Source organism: Anser anser (assembly GCF_964211835.1).
Source record: "Anser anser genome assembly, chromosome: 4".
NCBI classification, from domain to species: Eukaryota; Metazoa; Chordata; class Aves; order Anseriformes; family Anatidae; genus Anser; species Anser anser.
The window spans coordinates 4,291,008-4,309,666 of record NC_139724.1 but is presented as its reverse complement, the minus strand read 5'-3'; the positions used below and the strand labels follow the sequence as shown (position 1 = coordinate 4,309,666).

The following is an 18,659-nucleotide window of genomic DNA, read 5'->3' as shown; positions in this document are numbered from 1 at the left end:
ACAGACATTTTAATTTGCTAAGTCTAACTGTGCCTGATTTTACCATTGCTTTTCGTGGCTTGTTAGCTGACGGCCTAGAGTAAGTCAAAGGCTACCCCAGCCAATACGTGCCGGCAACTATGAAGGAGGTAGCTGTATCTTTCAGCAGTCTGTTTGCTCACTCTTCAGCTAGGCAGACATTGCTCGTTGCCGTGCTGCTGAGTAGACGTTTTGTAAGAATGTATGTGATTGTTAGTGAACACTTTGCTTGCAGTCCTGTTTGCTGGTTCTGCAATCACTGGTACACTGGTCTGTTGCAAAATTATTTTCCCCGGTCCTTAATGCTTAACCCAGTGTTCAATGGTCTCAGTCCCCGAGACCAACCCTCTCCTAGGTTGTGCCATTTTTCTTCAAAAACACCATGGGAATAATGCTCTCTCTGACTCCTACAGGTAATTTCAGGGGATTTCTGAGGAGCAGCAGAGTTTTGCAGGACACAGGAGGCTAAGCAATCAATGCTAAAATATTTTTTCCCCCTTTTCTGAAATAACTCTTTGCTCAAGTCTGAGCTGGAGCCTCTGTGTTCACACTCCCACCAGCAAGACAGGATCTGCCTCTGGGGAATGGAGAACCACTATCTGAAACTTTAATATAATGTGGGCTATTGCTTGCGCTTAGTGCCCCTGCCTTTTTTTTCCCCACTGCTCTTCTCTCGGCGTCTCTGTCTAGGTGGAGAATTGACAGCTGTGGCCTCAAGCAGGGTGTGTTTGGTAGCTGCAGGATTTGGATGCCAAGTTCTGGGATATCATTCGCTCGGCGGCATTTGGGTCAGCGATAGGCTCTGGCGCTGTGCTCCCTGCAGCTGCGAGGCTCGCTCTGAGGTGGTGTCGGGTCAGGCTGCCTCCTCCACGGCACAGCCGCTTGCAGATCGCTTGCCTCTTTCTCTACCAACTTCTTCCTCATATGGTATAAGAAATCCACGTGAGGGGCTCTTATGGCCACTGTGAGTAGGGTCTGACATAAATATATATATTTTTTCTTTTTGCATTAAATCTTCAGTGTGCCTTTTAAATTTTTCCACACGGTAAATGCCATCGTATCAAGAGCTAACATTCAGCAGGGTCTGGGCAAATTCTTTGGGAGATTCTGCTGCTCAAATATTTATTAATTAGGACATATTTGCTTCTGGAGATCTCCCGAGATGTTCCATGAACAGCAGGGAAATGAACGTTCCCAGCAGTTAGCAGTGCGTTTGATTACACCTGCTCTTGGACACCCACCAATTCAAGGACTATCCCCTCTGGCACCACCTGAATGGCCAAGCACAGGAAAATGTTAAATTTATATAAAGGGAACATCATTTGCAGCGTGCTCAGGAAGTTACCTCCTTCAGGCCAGCTATGCTTGAGGCCAAGAGCTTCCAAATCTGGCAGCAACAGGGAGCATCCTGCAGTCTGCTCACAGGAGCTCAGTGCCAGGCAACGAGTGCACCTCTGGTAATTCCAGGCTCTTGACTTCATCGCAGGTGCTTTTGCTGTGGAAGGCTGGGTATAGCACTGCCTGTTTCTACCTCTGTTTATTATCCATCTTGTTGGATCCTGCCTTTGTGTCAGCGGTGTGCAGATGCAATCTTATGCAGCTGTGTGTTTATTCAGGCACACCAAACTGAAGTGAAGGTGAAGTTGAGTTAATCTAACAAAGAAAGTGGATTAGATTGGTAAATTGCAGTGATTTTATTCCACATGGCCAGCGGGGCAGCTATAAAACAAATGCATAAAATGTTCCCTGGTGTATTTGCTCAAAAACCAGCAAGATCACAAGAGGAATGAACCAGCTGAAAAAGTCTGTAATGTGGATACGAAAGTTGACTGAAATAGTCATTTTAATTATTCATCTTGACAGCCAAGAACTCATGGGATAAAAAGAGAAGGCAAAAGTAGCAATATTTCTGATAGATAGGCTTTGGAATAAGAACCTACAGACTGATATTTATAATCCTGGTCTCTTACTGGTATCACTGGAAACCTTAAGTGCTCAGCAGCTCTGAAAATCAGCGCCAGATTTCAGTGAGTGCCTTTGTTTTGAGAGTTCTGCTGGAGTGCCTGCTCTAATGCATGCATGAAAAATCATTTTGCTGTGGGTGAACTCTCTCTGGGATGGAAAGTAGCTGTGAAGCAGAAAACATGGGGAGGATACATTTTTTTTGGCCCTGATAGTGAAGTAATGCCATACCTGTTACTAAGAGCTAAGATCTTTTAAGTGTTCTTACAAAAAGCTGCATAGACCTTATTCACGTTAACTAATGACTTACTTTATCTTCAGTTTTATCTCCACTTCAGAGAGCCAAATGACTCTTTCAACATGCTATTTTAACCACTCCTTTGTGTCTGCTAACATAGAGGCCTAATGTAGTCATCTAACATTGATAAATGTCATAAGTCAGTAATGTGCTGTGTGGCTTCCCCAGAATGTTTCGCTGTTGTTCTTACTGTCTGGATGCGAGAGAGAGCATATTTAACTTTCTTTCTGGATCCTTCTTTGGATGCCAGTGTGGTCTATCTGGTGAAATGAATATTCACAGCACAGCAACTGGTGAAAGGTGCCTGTCAAAATGTTAAATGTAAAAGGGCTTTAAAAAGATAGTATTGGTTATAGTAAACAGCAAAGCTTCAGTGAGTCTTTTTTTTTGTCTTTTCCTTAAGATCAGATTGTAGCTGGAAAATGTGTAACCCTAGCAGAAAAGATGTGGAATTCAAACTGCCAAAAAATCCAGTGGGTATTTGTTGTAATTTCTGCTGTGAAATAAATTGAGACAACTGGAAAGAGATTACCTACAATAGCACTTGGTTTTCGTAATGCTTTCATGGTTAAAACCCTGCTCTTCTATTAATTTTGCTAATAAATTAAATTAAAATGTTCTGCCAGCCAAATATCATCTCCAAATTGTTGAAGAGAACAATGAGTGACATGCCTGAGGCCAAAAAAAGAATGGCCGTCATACCTCGGGAGGAGATTTCAAGCATTCCTGGCTTTTAGAGATCACTAGAATATGCTGCTCTCTCCCACTGGGCCTCCCTCCTGCTCTGCTTGACAGGCACTTTAATGTGTCTTAATGTCCCTTTTGTCAGAATTATGCACCATGTAGGCTCAACCTGCTGAAATGGTGTCAGCAGTACGGGATCGGGCACTGCCATGCCAGAGGAAGGAGGGTGGTCAGAGCGGGCAATCCCCAAACTGACACTGAGGTCAGGCTTAGGTAAGTGCAAGGCACGGCTGACAAAAATGTGGGATTTTATTTTTATTTTTTTTTTCTGGGCCTGTCTGTTTTTTCTTTCCTGAAGGCTATCAGAAGTCCCCAATGTCATTAAAAGTAGCCTGTGTCCATCAGCTCCTGCAGTGGTGGCGAAACCCCTGCTGAAGAAGTCTGTGTCCGCAGGCACTGTGACCAGGGCTGGCGGATTCCCTGGGGCCATTGGGACGGATCTGGGGTCTGGTTTTGTGGGGATCTGAGTGTCCCTCTCTGTTCTGCCCTCTTGGCGTAAGGAATAGCCCCTACACATTTCCTACGCGATTTCAGTGAACTCTCGCATAGGATCGTTAACCTGTATTGGCAGTAATTGGTATTGTGATGTCTATAAAATATAATTTTAACCAGATCAGAATATGCCTGAGGCCAGGATCAAACTTGTAGGGGCTGACAGGAAAAGAAGTTGAAGTGCTGACAAGCTAGCATAACGTCTAGTAAGCAAGAATAAAAGCCAATATATGATTCAAACAATGTGCTAATTAAGACAATATAGATAGTGAAAGCCCTGGGAAACTGAGGGAGGGCTCCGTTTCGTTCACAGCTTTGGAACAGCCAGAACATACTGTCCTTGAACTCGGGAACAGCAGCTTTTTGCCAAGGTAGGGGACAAGACCCTCTCCGGTAGGATCACTAGCTGGTCTTTACCAGCTTTGGCAAAGCAAACCCGCCAAAGCTGGATGAAATAGTGGAAAGTCCAAAAGAAAAGAAGAAAAGAGCATTTGCTTATTGTTAGTTCATCAGTTACCAAGTCAGCAGGCCAAAATAAACTAAGTCACTTCTTTGCATTTGATGTACTGGGACAGATGATTATAAGATCATTTGGGCTGATTGTGTGGTGAGTACCACAAGAGAGACTACCCTGCTATTTTAGTCTAATTTATTGTATGAATGCTAAGCTGAAATAAACTTCTGTGCTTAATGCCTGTAGGTGGGCACAATAGTTTGCTTTATTATAACATATTTGAAACGACTTCTTCATTGATGAATGACTTCAGGTGTGAAGGAATCATTGTGTGTGGCATGCTAAACCACTTGGTGAGAAATGGTATGTTTGAAAAGTTTAGCTGTGGTACAGCCGGATGGATTTCATACTTCGGAGAGAAGTTTCTGATTTTACCTAAGGGGAGGTGGTCAGTTCTATCTACTTTCAAGTAAATTATGCACATCCTCAGGCCTGGATCATATCACACAGTGGCTCTGGGGGTTAGGTTTGGTCAGAGGCACATGTGGCTCGTGAAGGTTGAGAAACCAGCTTCCCCTCTTAAGAGTTTTTTCTGCCTGTTTTTAAACCATTCCTTTATTTCTAGGATGGTGAAGTCAATGACTTTATAAACCACTCTTCATCTGACTGCAGAGAAGGGATATCTTCTTCCAGAAAAGATCACTGTGGTATTGATGTGTCAGACAGTTCTCTCTTCACGGTTATTTAGAGAAAAAAGTGCAGTTCTGGGACATGCTTTTGACCATGTTTTGAGTAAAGGAAAAAAGAGGAAATGGATGGCGGGGGGCAGGAAGACTCTAGGAGATGTTTGGAAAGGACAATGCATGTAAATGAGAAACTAAGAGAACGTGAGAGCTTCTGGAGTAACACAGAAATTGCTTCTGGGTTTTAATACGAAAGGGAGATCTTGTTGATTTTGTCTCTTTCAGGGAGTTTGCCTGGAAGAGGTCAGAGCTGTGCCGGGACTAGCAAACACTCTGCTGGTGGTTACTCACAAAGAAGTGAGACATTCCTTCTGAGCTGTCCAGGTTGCATGCTCCCAGCTTGAACACTGAAGAAAATCATGTTGGGAGGAACCAATTTAGCAAAATAGACTCAAGTGGCATGTCCGTGGTTCCTGGGCAGGATCCTGTAATCCTAGATGGGATGGCACTGCTGCACTTTCCCGTTGGTTGCCCTTTTGTATTCCAGGGAACTATTTGGAGAAGCAAATACTGTTTGGCATGAGTCTGGCCCTGCATAATTTACATTACTATTATTGGATTTTATAGCACGCAGAATAGAGACTCAGTTCTGAGCAGAGTATATGAAAACGTGGCTCCCATTTGTCAGTCCGGGTTTAATTAGTTGCGTTAGCTGCAGCAGTGAAGATCGAGCAAACAGAATGTGGCTACACACAGACCCAAACCATCAAGAGACAGTTGCTTTTAGTGGAGAGTGGTCCAGTTTATAAGCAGTTTTTGTGCTTCTTATTTTCTGTCAGTGCAAGTCTGGACTCTTATCGATTCAGACCAATATAGGGGAGGGAAATTCTCAGGGAGAGAGTCTGCACAGCTGCAGGTTACTGTCTGTACTGTCTGATGCTGCTGTTCCCAGCTGTCGTGTTAGCATTTATCCTAGTGCAATACTGTGGAAATAACAATAATAATAATAATAATAATAATTAATAAAGCAAGAGAACCAAAATGCATTACAGTAGTTAGTGCAACAAAGCCCAGTGGAGTCAACTACTTAAACACCTGCTTAAATCTCAGCACATTCAAAATTGGGCAAATTACTTGCATTTGTGCCTGATTTGGGAGACTGATGCTCCTGGAATTTCTCTAGTGCATATACATCAGCAAAACAGGTGTAAAAATGCATTGCACCACAGCAGTAGCCTTCTACAACACTGATGTGCACATACAAATGACTGGGATCTGGGTGGGAGTTGCAGGCTCATAACAAGTTACCTTGGTCTCTGGCAGCAGGTATTTTCCTGGAACTGCAGAAAGGCCAAATTCAGACCTGAGAGAGGTGGCTGCAACTTCTTGTTGTCAGAAGTCAGATGTCAGAATCACAGACGCATACCCTAGATCTGAATTTGACCTTAAGACAATTTGTATTTCCCATTACTGGAGAAACTGGAAGGATTTTCTTTTTCCTTTTTGCATAGAATGTTTTAAAGACAACATTTGTTTCTGGTGGTAAAACACAAGATGATATTAAAATTAATGCAACTAATCACGATTGAACAGGCAAGGTATAAATCAGGCTACAGTCCATGAGAAATAAAACTTAGCTGTCACGCTGTAGGTACTTCTCAAGCATGAGGGGCTGCCTTTCTAAATAGACTGTATTTATTATGGGTGGCTGGGTATCAGCATTCTGGCTCGGTTCCCTGTAGTAAGGAACTGACCACATTACTATTTGCAAACACAGGGTTCACTCAAGTGGTACTAAAAAGAGAAGAGGTGGGGCAAGTAGAGCTTTAAAAAGCAAAGAGGAGTCCGTCCGAGCTTGTACGTAAAAAGCAACTGCATTTTGGAGGACGGTACCTGGAGATCTCACTCCCTGTACTTCACTTAGAGCAGCGGTGAAGTTTTCTAAATTCTTTGCTTTTAAGATTTAAACAGCAGCTTTGCTTGTTGGGAGGAAAATGACAGCGATCCTTGCGAGTGTTGCTTTTAAGCTGTGTTAAATTTGTGGCAAGAGTGTCAGGCATTTCATACTTGGCTTCCAAAAAAAGAAAAAAAAAAAAAAAAAAAAGAAACGAGAGAGAGAGAGAAAACGACGTGTGTGGGGAAGAAATCTCCCAGGAATTTCTTCAAGGTTGTAGTCAGACACAGTAAGGACTAAAGTGACAAGAAAAGCAAGGCAAAGATAAAACTTGGTATTGTGATAAGATGTCTGAGTGTAAAGCGGGAGATTGCAGAAACCTTTTGGGATTACACATGTTCATTTTGTCCTGGATATGACTGCGTACAAGCTAGTTCTTCTCTAGTAACAGTTTAAAAAAACCTCAAGATTATGTTTCTCTTCCTTGTTGCTTTTTTGCCAGTGGTTTTTAAAATTGGTTTTGTCAGCCTCTCAGCTCTGCAGCACTGGAACTGTCCTAATGGATACAGATTAAAGACTGAAAACTCTGCCTGTATAGGTAAGTAGCTGACCATTCACAGAATAAGAAAGCCGCATTTGTATTCTCTTAATTGAACTTCATAATTGTTAATGATTTTTTTTTTTCTTTTTTAACCAGACTGTGTTGTACTGGCAGAATTGATAAAGCAACTTTTCAGTATCCCTTGCTTCTCATAATGAACAGAACTCATTTTGTTTAGTTTGTTATTCAGAAATCAGTCACTTGTGTGTCGGTTTAACTATCAGAAAGCAGGATAAAGATTTATATGATCATTAAGAGGTCTGAACGGAATGCTAGTCACTAAAATTCCTTTCCATAGCTTTAGTGTCTCTTTATTTTTGACACATCCACACATGTATTTGTGCTTTTATATGTGTATCATTTGGGCATGGGTGTATTTTTATATTTCTATATTTATAAAGAAAGTATTTTTAAATATTTTTATATGTATTGGGATATACTTCGATGTGGGCTAGATAATTTTAAAAACTACTTGTTCTGTGTTCATACAGGTAGGTGTAGATGTGTGCTAATGTATAATGAGTGTCTCATACAATACGTGAAACACAGATGTGTTTGATACAGCAGTGCTAAAGTCTGAGTGAGATGTATGATGCTATTATTAGTATAAAGATCCTCCAGTGACTCAGAACATGTGAAATGCAGATTCTTATTCTTTACCAAGTGTAAGACAAAGCATGACAGAGCCCTTCTTTTCACCCTGCTACCCTGAAGGCCAATTTTCTGTATTTATTTCTTTAGAAAGCCAGGGCCAGTGAAGTTGTGGGCTTTTGGAGCAGGAGATGAGGAAATTCCCTGGAAGCCCAGCAAACAGACCTAATACTTGGAGTTAATGCTTTTGCCTTAGTTGCTTGGGCTTCAGAGGCCCTGACTCAGTTCTTGACATGATTCCAGTGATTTAATAACAGGTGCCTTCTCTGTGTGCTCTGCCAAGAAATACCAGCTTGTAAGCAGAAAATAGAAGTATGCGTGTTAAATGCCCTCATATTGAGAGAGGAGGAGCTAGGCATTTTTTGTGTACAAACGACAGACTTGACCAAAGGTTTGTCAGAGAGCCAAACACACCTAGGGTACTTCGATGCTGATGCTTGAATACAAATGAGGAACACCCTCCTGAAACAAATCTCTATACTGCTGCCTCTTACTAATGCTTGTGTTAATATTATGGAGTAGTCTCAGAGTGCATGGACTGGGTTCCCTTTAGGCCAACATAAACCAGAAGGTGTACCCTAGGAGAGCATCTATTCTCATGGCTGTTGATAGCCATTTGGTCCACAGGCCCAGACTAGACCTGGTTCTCCATAACCCCACACTGAAATGTGTGCAGTCTGTATGCCAGATCCTCAACAATTGTTGCACTTTACAGAGCCTTTCTATAGGTCCATGTTATTTGCTGATATGAACCTGGTTTCCATGAACTAATTAGGATGTATATTAGTTATGACTTCTACATTATTGGGTTGCCCAATTGACACCTCCATTTCAGGACAATCCTCCTGAAATGAAGTATATTGGTTGGCTTTTTTTTGTAGGCCAAAATGAACTCTAAATATTGAAGTTCAAAGAGCTACAGGATTATTTTTATTTTTTAAGTTCAGTTGATTTACCTTGCAAATTAATGTGCATCACTCTTCCATTAATGGAGAAAACTTTTGTTGGAGAAAACTTTTGTTGAAAATTAGATGTTTCAGTTGCTCTACTAGTCTTGGGGGGGATTCTAGGTAAAACACCAAAACTGAAGGGACAGTAACTCAGCAAACTGTGTAAGAAGTAGTAATAGAAGTAGTCTTTTGAGTAAGAGCTGACATTGCTATGAGCTATTTTGTGTAACATATAATAAATGAAAAATGAGGTGTGCTAAGGTATCTTTTTATTAGAGATTTGCAAGGGATTAAGAAAAGGCAAAGGTTTGAAGTGAAATATCAGACTGAAGGATACTTTGATGGCTGGATTTCCCCTCTTCTCTGTGCTTGATGCTCAAGTTCCCTTCTGACCAGAAGATCGGATGTATGATATTCTAGTTCATTAATTACGTGAGATGGAGGGTGTGCAGTGGAAGCAAGTGGTAGGAAGCTGGGGGCAGGCTTTGAAGGTAATAGTGGGGATAAAAGTGGTGAGTGGGAGACATGACTCATACTACTGAACTGTGAACAATGACAGCAAGCTGAACTGTGGCTTGGCGACCGTTCTCAGTGAGCTGTAATAAGTATACCAATTGTAAAGTGTTCTGTGTCGTCCATGACCGTGGTGGCATCCTGCCAGCCCTAAGGGCTACCCTCAGCTGAGAAGGTGCCTGCTCTCTGTAAGAGAGCTGTTACAAGCAACGCTTGCTGTGAAGTGTTTTTCTAACTTTTCTAGATTCGTTTTTCCATACTACCACTACAGATGAAGGTCTAGGCTTTGCTCTTCTTACGTTGTTAAATATCTTGCTTCTTAATTAGTTCCTTTTATTTCTTGGGGTATTCAAAGATCAAAGGCCTTCTCATCCTGTGGAAGGATAGTGAAATCCAACCCTAAATGTTTCACATAATTTTATACAGTTATTTTAAGAGAGATTATTTGAATCCTGACTTGGTATGCCAAGAGAGGAAAGGCCTTGAGGGGGGGAGAGGGGCATGTAGCCCAGAACAGCACAGTTTATAAGAGACAAAGTATGGGAGAACAAATCATGAGGTCAAAATAAGGCTAGTCTGGTGCATGAGCATATCCATTTATCAAAAATTTATGATACTATTGGAAGCATTTCTGCAATTCTTGACATTGTCATCTTGATTTAATCATTTATTTTAAGCTGATGTAAAGACTGGGGACTCAGTTACCATTCAATGACTCATCTTCCTTAGACTCTAGTGAAAACAGGACCTTCTACCTCTAAAAGAAAAATAGTCTTGGCCACACAGTTCTTCCTACAAGGTAAAGATGCATACATAGTTGGTACTGGGACAGCTTCTGTTTCTAAAATGTTTGACCATCTAAGCATAAACGGTACACCAGGGGATGGGTCTTATGCCTGTTGGAAGTAGTTGATTGTCCCTTCCTGAAGTACTGCTTTAACAACACTGTGTTTTATAATGGTATAAATACCAATATATATATAAATATACTACATTCATGGTATACAGATGCTTTCCTTACTTGAAACAAAAATAAAAATCCCCAGATGGCAATGTTTATCTGAAGACACCCATAGAGCAGCCCCTCGCATTACTGATTTTAGATTAGACACTAGTGCCTGTTAGCCCTGGGCTACCCAAGGTAAATATATTTATTTTCTGAATACTGAAAGGCAATATATAAAAACGCTGTACCTTGGCTTCAGGGCTGACTTTAAGTATTCATTTTGTAAGCTTTCAAGGTGAAGAAAGATAGTTATTTAAAAATCAGAAAACAAAATTGTAAAAAACAAACACAACCCACACTAGTAAAGTTGTACCTAACCATAGATCCTTAAATTCTGCAGGTCTCTGCTAACTTCTGACATTATCTGATCAGCCCTTGTCACTTCTTCAGGGCTAGCATGCTACACGTTCCTACAAAGCTAAAGGCTGCAATTGAAGGTGACAACTGCAACTATATAGGTCTACTCTTTTAGTCAGATGCTTCTTTCTGTGTCTTAAACTTTCCTCCTTTCTTTCTTGCTGTTCACGACTCTCCTGTCATAGAACACTGGTTTTATGGAATATTAAATTATTCCTATTTGTATTACGTCTTTAAATTCACCTTAGTTAGCTAAGTCCTGGTTTTAGTTTGCTCCATACAGCCTTCTGAAGACACACTGTTAAGACCTCTTATGTTGTACTCTGAAGAATATGAAATGTCAAAACCTTGCTGATTCACAGCTACCCTTTCCCTGCAAGTATTGCGTAAAGAGCAATAAGAGACAGTGAAATGAGGAGCTGTGTTGTCTACCCCTGTCATGACATAGCTTTAGGGATAATCCTTTTGAAACCCCACTGTAACCCTATTTTTCAGAAGAGATGCAGTCGAAGCATGTCTGCTTGCTTCTTTTCAGTAGTTGTCTTCCATCTAGCTCACTTCATATTCCATTGCCTTGGGGAAAAGAGGGCTGAAAATATTGTTACCAAATAACAGAAGGGAATTCTTCAACATGGGTCTGAGCCCAAAGGCCAATTCATGAGAAGATTCCCACTGAATTCTCTGGAAATTGGATCCAGCTGAATGTGGACGAATACTATCCTTAGCTGTAAGAAACTGCATCAAAATAGAAAGGGGGTAAATATGTCACAAGAAATGACAGCAATGGCATCATACTACACATGAAGTTTAATTGTGAAGTGGGCTGAGGAGTAGACTCCAGGGCCAGTGACTAAGACTCATTAATGTTTTTCTCATTGGAAATGAAAAAATGTCTTTTTCAGTGGAAAATAGCAGATATTAATCTTATGTTCTGTTTTGAGCAAAACCCATCTACTTTCTAGTATCTAATTTGAAACCTGCTGGAGCTGGACGACAATATTTGCTGATGCCTTTCAAAAAGGGACAGATAACTGCATCATGAAATTCGTCTTTGAAAGGCAAGCCAATAACACTATGTTGAAAGTTGAACTACATGATCTGGGAAGTAGAGGCCCACTAGAACTACATTTTTTTTCAAATTTTTGCCTTGGATATGATTTAGAAATTACTTATTTATGCATACAATTTATTTATAAGGTAAAACAACAACAACCAAAAAGTGTATTTTTTTTTTCCCATTCTAGTGGCCGAACTCTTGAGATCTGAGTTCAGAAAGGTAGAAAACTAACGATATCATAGGACTTTGGGATCTTTTTTCCATTTTTCTTCAAAATGTTTACAAATGGTTTCTGAATTTGAATTCAATTCTAAATTTGATTCTGCTTTATGCAGAATGGCCCTGAACTGGAAGAGTCCAGGAGCTAATAAACACCTTATTGCATTCACATTATATTTCTTACCACGGTATAGAAGCACTCCACAGCCTCTACCCTAGCAAAAACTGAGAGTGATTAGGTTGTACTTTGAACCTCATTTAAGAACTTGGGAGCAGAGATACTGAGCTGTGCTACTTCTATCTTATTGTGACGTGTTGGTAGCTGGAGCATTTGTAACCCAGCTGAAATTTCGTGTTCAACTTTGTTGAAAAGATTATGGTGGTGGCTGGGTATAGCAGATTGAATTCATTCCCAGTTCAACTCCACAGGAACCATGTTTGAGTGAAGTTGAGTGTGTGTATCTGCATGTGTATATTTTATGTACATAATCTATGTGTTCGGGGCTATAATGAAAGGTGGCCTCTGGCTCCCTGTGGTTTCTCTGTGTCCCTGCCAGGCATACTAATGCTTCACCTTCTGCAATCAGAGCATTTCTCAGGACTCTCAACAAAGTGGCATATTTATATGCAAAGTCATTGAGGGCTGCCAACATCATGATGACATGATTCATCGTTTTTGCTGATTCTCAAGGCATTTTCTGCATAAAGAAGCCTTTGAGAGCTGAGCAGAACCTCATTCTTCCTTTCAGAACTGGCTGTCAGGGCACTGCAGACAGCTTTTGTGTTTCCTAAGCCGATTTCTTTCACAGGGTGAAGTTCCCACTGGGGGAAGTGGTTGCCAGGAGACATAAAACAGCCACAGCAGGATGCGACTGTGTGCTTCTCTTTGGCACAAAGAGTGCATGCAGGTGAAGGCATTGCTACTATTGCTACTTTCACCTGATGGATGGTTTTATGGTCAAATTCTCCTAATTTTTTTTTTTTTTTTTTTTGGCCTTCACAAAATGTTAGTTTTGTAGACTCATATAGCTTAATGCTGGAAAAGACCTCCCTGTAAATCACAGGCCATTGCCCAGTTACCTTGGTGCATAGCTCAGTAACTTGTGCTTGGTTAAAGCACGTCTCCCCATTCTGGCTTTGCCTGGAGACCATCCACTGATGGTTTTCACAACTTCACAGTTTTTCTTGGTAGCTAGTCCCCTTAGTGAATCACATTTTGTGTTAAATGTGAATTGAATTTCTAAATTGATTTCCCTGGCTTCAGTGCTCAGCCATCGGTCCTTGTTAAGTCTTTCCTGCAAAAGATTAAACTGTCCTTTAGAAAAGCTGATGCTTTTGCTTTGTGAAGACCCTTGTACACTGTGATCAAGTCCTCTCCCAAATTTCTTTTTGATAAACTAAACAGAGATATTTGTGTCTCACTGAAAAGTTATTTTTCTTACCCTCAAATCATACTTTTTAACCTTATTGTATCCACTTTCTAATTTTTCAAGATTCTTTAACAAACTATATCTGAGAAATACAAGGAGCATTCCAATAGTCTGACCACTGCCGTATACAGAAGTAAAATTGTTTCCCCACTGTCATTCATTTCTCCTGTGTGTATATGTATTTTGATTTGACTTTTCTTGTCCTGTAACTTGCTAAGCAGTCAGATATTTGTCTAGAATGAATGCAAATCCTCTTTAGAGTAAGCAGTCTTCCAGATACAATCTGCAGGTCAGGCCTATCTTTTTATTCGTATTTAATGTACTCTTTATTGTGACTGAATGATAGTTCTTTCATTAGTGCTTCGCATTGCTTTTTCAAATGACTTCTGTCTTTAATAATCTTACGTCTACACAGTTGCCTTTAGCACCCCTAATTGTGATTTCCTCAAAGGAGTAACATCAGGTTTATTTAACAGGCCACTATTGTCATAAAAGTTATATTGACTGACGTGAATTATATTATAGCCTTCATCAGCTGAGTCTTGCCCTTGTTCATCCAGCTTAGTTAACCAGTTACTCCATTCAAAAACCAGTGCTTCAGGGTGAGATACAAGCCGTGTTCGTGTCCACAGACTCCTTCACATCTCTGTTAACACTGACAGCAGCTGTGACAATGAGCTGAGGTCACCAAAGCACTCCTGTATAGGCTATCAAAGAGCTCTTTGATTTTAATGACATCCAGGCAATGTCAGCCAGGAGTGGCTGATTTTAAACTGGCAACCTAGAACTCCGGGTTTCTGTAGCCCATTGGCAAACTTCTAAACCATTCAAACCTTTCTGGAGGGCATTTGGAGGAGTTACTCCTTTAATCCATGGAGAATGGCATGTGCAGCCCTAGTATGTGTGGGAAAATATGCTCCTGAAAGCTGATTTTGTGAAGAAGATTGGGGTTTAGAATTAAAGTGCTTTATGGAATTAAGTTGTTGGAAGTGCTTCTGTTTTACCTTCGTACTCTGATCAACAAAAATCAGTTGCACGTGGTCTGATTACATCTTGTATGTTGCCACATTGTTATGTGCTTTTATTTATGTATTGTTAAATTATTATTGTTGTCTGCTATATGGAACATACATTGTGGAAAAACTCTGAAAATGCCACAGAAACATTCCCTAAACTGTACAGATACATTAAATGGTTGTAAAACATCCACAATCTTTAACAACTTTGATATAAGTCTTCACCAGGAATAAAGACAAAAAATGTTCTAAGCTATACATAGAACAATACATATCAGTAGTTCTCATAACGGTCTGGTGTCCTCTAGTGATTTAATCAAATGTGTTTCTTGAAAAGAATTCATTTTGGTTCCTTTTTCGTGTATGTACAAATGCAGATTTATGCTAATGACAAAACCCAGAAGTAAAGCCACTGACATCGAATAGATCCTGGGCAGGGGAGAAGCTGCTCCTCAGAGCATCCTTCACAGTGGTTGTCCAAGAAATACACAAGGGTATGGTACTCCAGATGCCAAGAACCTCAGCAAGCTGCTATCAGATACATTTGATTTCAGTAGGATGTGAAGTTTCTTTGAGCCTTCCAGCCATCTGTGGTGCTGAGTACTGCCAAAGGAGTCAACTTCTTTCGCCCTTAGTGTAAAATGTGCTCCTCAATGGTGACATTTTTTGGAAAATGAAGTCCTTCCTTATCATATTTATTGTCTCAAACTCTAATAAAACACCATAAATACATCAAATATCTTCTAATTTCCAAAGGTTTTAGCTTAATCTATCAGTTAAAAGTCAAATTTCTAATTAATTTGTTTGCTATTTGTTTACTGCCTTGGTTTGTTGGTTTGGGCTTACTGCTCTCAGAATGTAGTGGTATTTTTTTTTTAATGTTTTGTATGTGTTTTTGAAACTTAAAAGAACTCAGAAATGAGCTCAAGGTGGAGCTCAGTGCTGTGGCAGTCTGTTTGCAGCTTTGCTGTTTTGCAAAATTTGGTAATTTATTTGCAAAAATGTTATTGTGGAAAGAGGGATAACAATAGAAGGAAGCAGCTGCAGGCAGCATTTGCATAGCAAATGATAATACAAATAACATAAATTGTGTACGAGATAAGTCTGTTCCACGTGTTTGGGCAATCAGAGACCATTTGTGAAGAGTGTCCAGACACAAGGGAGAATGGTAATTTCTAAAAAAATTACACATAATAACTGTGCATGTGAAAACAAGCAAGGCAAATGATCCTGAGACCAATGCATAAAGCAATACAGATATTCTCCTTTCCTCTTTTAATGATGAGAACTTACATTTTCTAACTAGCTTGTTATCAGCTTTCTATGCCAATGGTATTCTTTCTGTTTGATTTGTACTGTTGTTGCTCATCAAGTTGTCCTGATTTGTTCAAAACCACATTTCAGATATTGATGAATGCCTTGAAGGTGGTTTGGGAGCCTGTGGCCAAACCTGTATCAATGTGCCAGGGTCCTATATCTGCTCCTGTTTGCCTGGCTACACCTTGGATATTGACAAACGGTCTTGCTATGCGAATGGTAAGGTCATTTTCTGTTTGGTGATTATAACAGAGCTTTAGAGTCTTAGATTTATTTAGCAGTTGGCATTATATTTTGAAGTGAGCCATGCCTGTCTGGTCTCAACTCACAATGCTGACTTAGTTTCTGGACAGCAACTGGGGTGCTCTGGTTTGCTGATGGAAAAACTGCCTCTCCTGCTGTGCAGGTAGGTGGCAAGAGTGGAAGTGGATGCCACAGAAGAGTGATGGTGAAGAATGGAAAATATAGTGGTGCAAAGAAGAATGAACAAACAAAAACAAACAAAACCAAATGAAGACTTCTTATTCAGTAAAGCTACTCTCTCTCTGTGCTCAGAACTGAAATCTCTGTTTTCCTCTCCTTACCACTTCCAGGAACAGAGGGCAATGCATAACGTCTTGCTACTGTTGCGTCTTTTGGGCTGTTGGCATTGATGTCTGTCTAGTGTATTTAGGTTAGGGACAGTGCTGTGAAATGTTAGGCAGGAAGCCCTTACTTTAGGTTTGGTCCATAGGGAATAATCACAATAAACATGAGTGCTACTGTGAGGCCTTTCCTATTGTCCCAAAAGTTTAAACTGATTTTTGAACACAAGCTGCATCCAAATTTTATAAGCTTTTAGCCCTTCTGAGGGGAAAACATCCATAGTTATGGTCTCTGAATAACCTTAATTCTGTCCTGCACTGATGCTACTCATAGAAAAAAAGATCTAGTTAGATTTTATTAATTGTTTTAACTTTATATTGCATCTAGAATATGAGGTGGGAGTGCTCTGAAGTTCACCTCTCCATTTTGGTTTCCTGAATGTCTGGTTTTGGTTCCTGTCTGGGATATGCTAAAACTCTTTTCTGGTCCAGGAGTTCAGGTTTTCTTTTTCTGTCTAGTGTTTACCTGGAACTCTCCCTAATGTGGAGATGGGATATGGCAGGACAGGTTTTTGATCCATGAAGTAGGAGATATACTCCAGTCCCTCTGGGTGTAGTCAATGGGACCATGTACAACAATCAGAAATATTCTTTGCAGCTCCCAAATTTTCACCAACACAGTTACCTCAGTCAGCTCCTAGAATCACTCTTAGTGATAGCAAAGTATGACTGTTTTTTTTTCAGTCCTGCCTAAATAGGTTTAGTCCTTTAAATGGATATATTCTTTTTAAAGAATGTTTTCTAAACTCTTCACTTTTGAACTGAAGAGATACAAAAACAAACCTGTTAACTTACAACAATATTTCTGCTCAGCTATCTTTCAAAGCATAATCCTATTTTATACATTATCGGAAGTTTTCAACCTTTTGTTTTTTTAAAGTTATTACTAACCTTTATAGCACCAGAAGTGATGGATCAGGAGCTACCGTGATGGATAAGGAACCCTATCCTTATGCTATGTATAAATTCTTCTGTTGGGGGTACACAAAGTGATATGTCCTCGTGTTTTAAATACTGGAAGGTCTTTTATGCAGGTGTTGTTTATCTGATCATTAAACCCCTGATAAAATTAAGTCCCAGATCTGGCTCGCCCCTCTGCAGTCAGATTTGTTCAGTCCTCATTCACAGGTTCCTGGTGGGAAATTCAGAGAGTGGAAATGAAAAAAACACAGTATAAAAATGTTCTTGGTCAACTAATTGGCAAAAATGCTGGCAGTACAGCTGTCAAATTCCTGAGATAAATCAACCTTGCTACACTTCACCCTTCATTTACGTAAAATAAGTCTTCATAGTTTAAATATTCTCACATGGGGTTTCTCCGAACAAATAGCAGCAGAAAAAGGGAGACACTAACATCCCAGGAGTAGCTGTTATAACTGGGTAATACCTTGAAAACTCCAAATGAACACCAGTGTATTAGTATAGAAGTCAGAAAGCTGACCACCGTCCTTGTGAATAGCAGTAAATTACATCCTGAGTGCTCGTCAGAACTTGTTGTTCACCACAGAAATCAAACTTGGTCCCTTTCCTCTGCTGTGAAGGGGGTTGCATCAAACAACCTTGCAACCATGGTGAAGGTATGGCACCTGGCTAAAATTTGTAGAAATGGTGTCAGCTGAGTTTAAAGCCTTGTGTTTCATGTTAATAATGAAGGTACTTAGTTAAAAGGTTGCAAAACTGATTAATAAAATGAGTTTAGTTATCAAAAGCATATGTGCAAGGAAATTGATTTCAGTGCATCCTTGATGACAGACATCCCTGGTAAGCAGAGAGTTACTTCTGCATTCCTGGAAAATCAATTCAACAAGTGATTAGATGGGTTTTAAAGCTGTCATTCTGTTGGATCTATATTAATAATTGTATTTCAAAGTTGCCTGACTAGAGCATTTTTTGTGTGCCATGATCTGTTGTTTCAGGCAACCAGGTTATAAGTCCCCCCAATTACCAACATAATGGGACTTTCTTCTTTGAATGTGGTTTTAGTGGTAAATTGAAGACTGAGCTATGTGTTCTGAGATATAATGTTAGAAAAGACTAAAATGTGGCTGGCTACCCAAAAACTCCTTTCCTCTGCTACACACCATATAGATATCCATGATATTCAAATTACCTAAACAAAAAACATTCTGTTTTGGAAATGCAGTTAAGTTTTCCTGGATGATCTTAACCCTGTCCTGTGATGATACCCTAAAAAATAACAAATAAGACTTGATAAAATTGGTTTAGTGTAATCTGCAGCCCCACCAACCATTACAACCCACTAACTCCTTCCATAGTTACCACCTGGTTTTAAGGCCATGATAAGGCTGTTTGGCCCATCCTAGTTGCTCATCACTTCAACCTTAATTTGATT

General features: G+C 40.1%; 1 protein-coding gene across 3 annotated transcripts in view; it reads left to right on the top strand.

The window, feature by feature from the left end:
• The first annotated feature begins 6,404 nt into the window (after nt 1-6,404).
• Nucleotides 6,405-18,659, top strand: part of EGF (epidermal growth factor) — a 61,677-nt gene continuing 49,422 nt past the window's right edge. For 2 of the 3 annotated variants that reach the window (XM_083834337.1, XM_083834335.1), the window contains exons 1-2: nt 6,405-7,143; nt 15,750-15,881. In XM_083834337.1, the coding sequence (XP_083690463.1) occupies nt 7,017-7,143; nt 15,750-15,881 (259 nt within the window). In that variant the 5' untranslated portion in view covers nt 6,405-7,016. The remainder of the gene's footprint in view (nt 7,144-15,749; nt 15,882-18,659) is intronic. The other variant, XM_083834336.1, reaches the window with a different exon arrangement.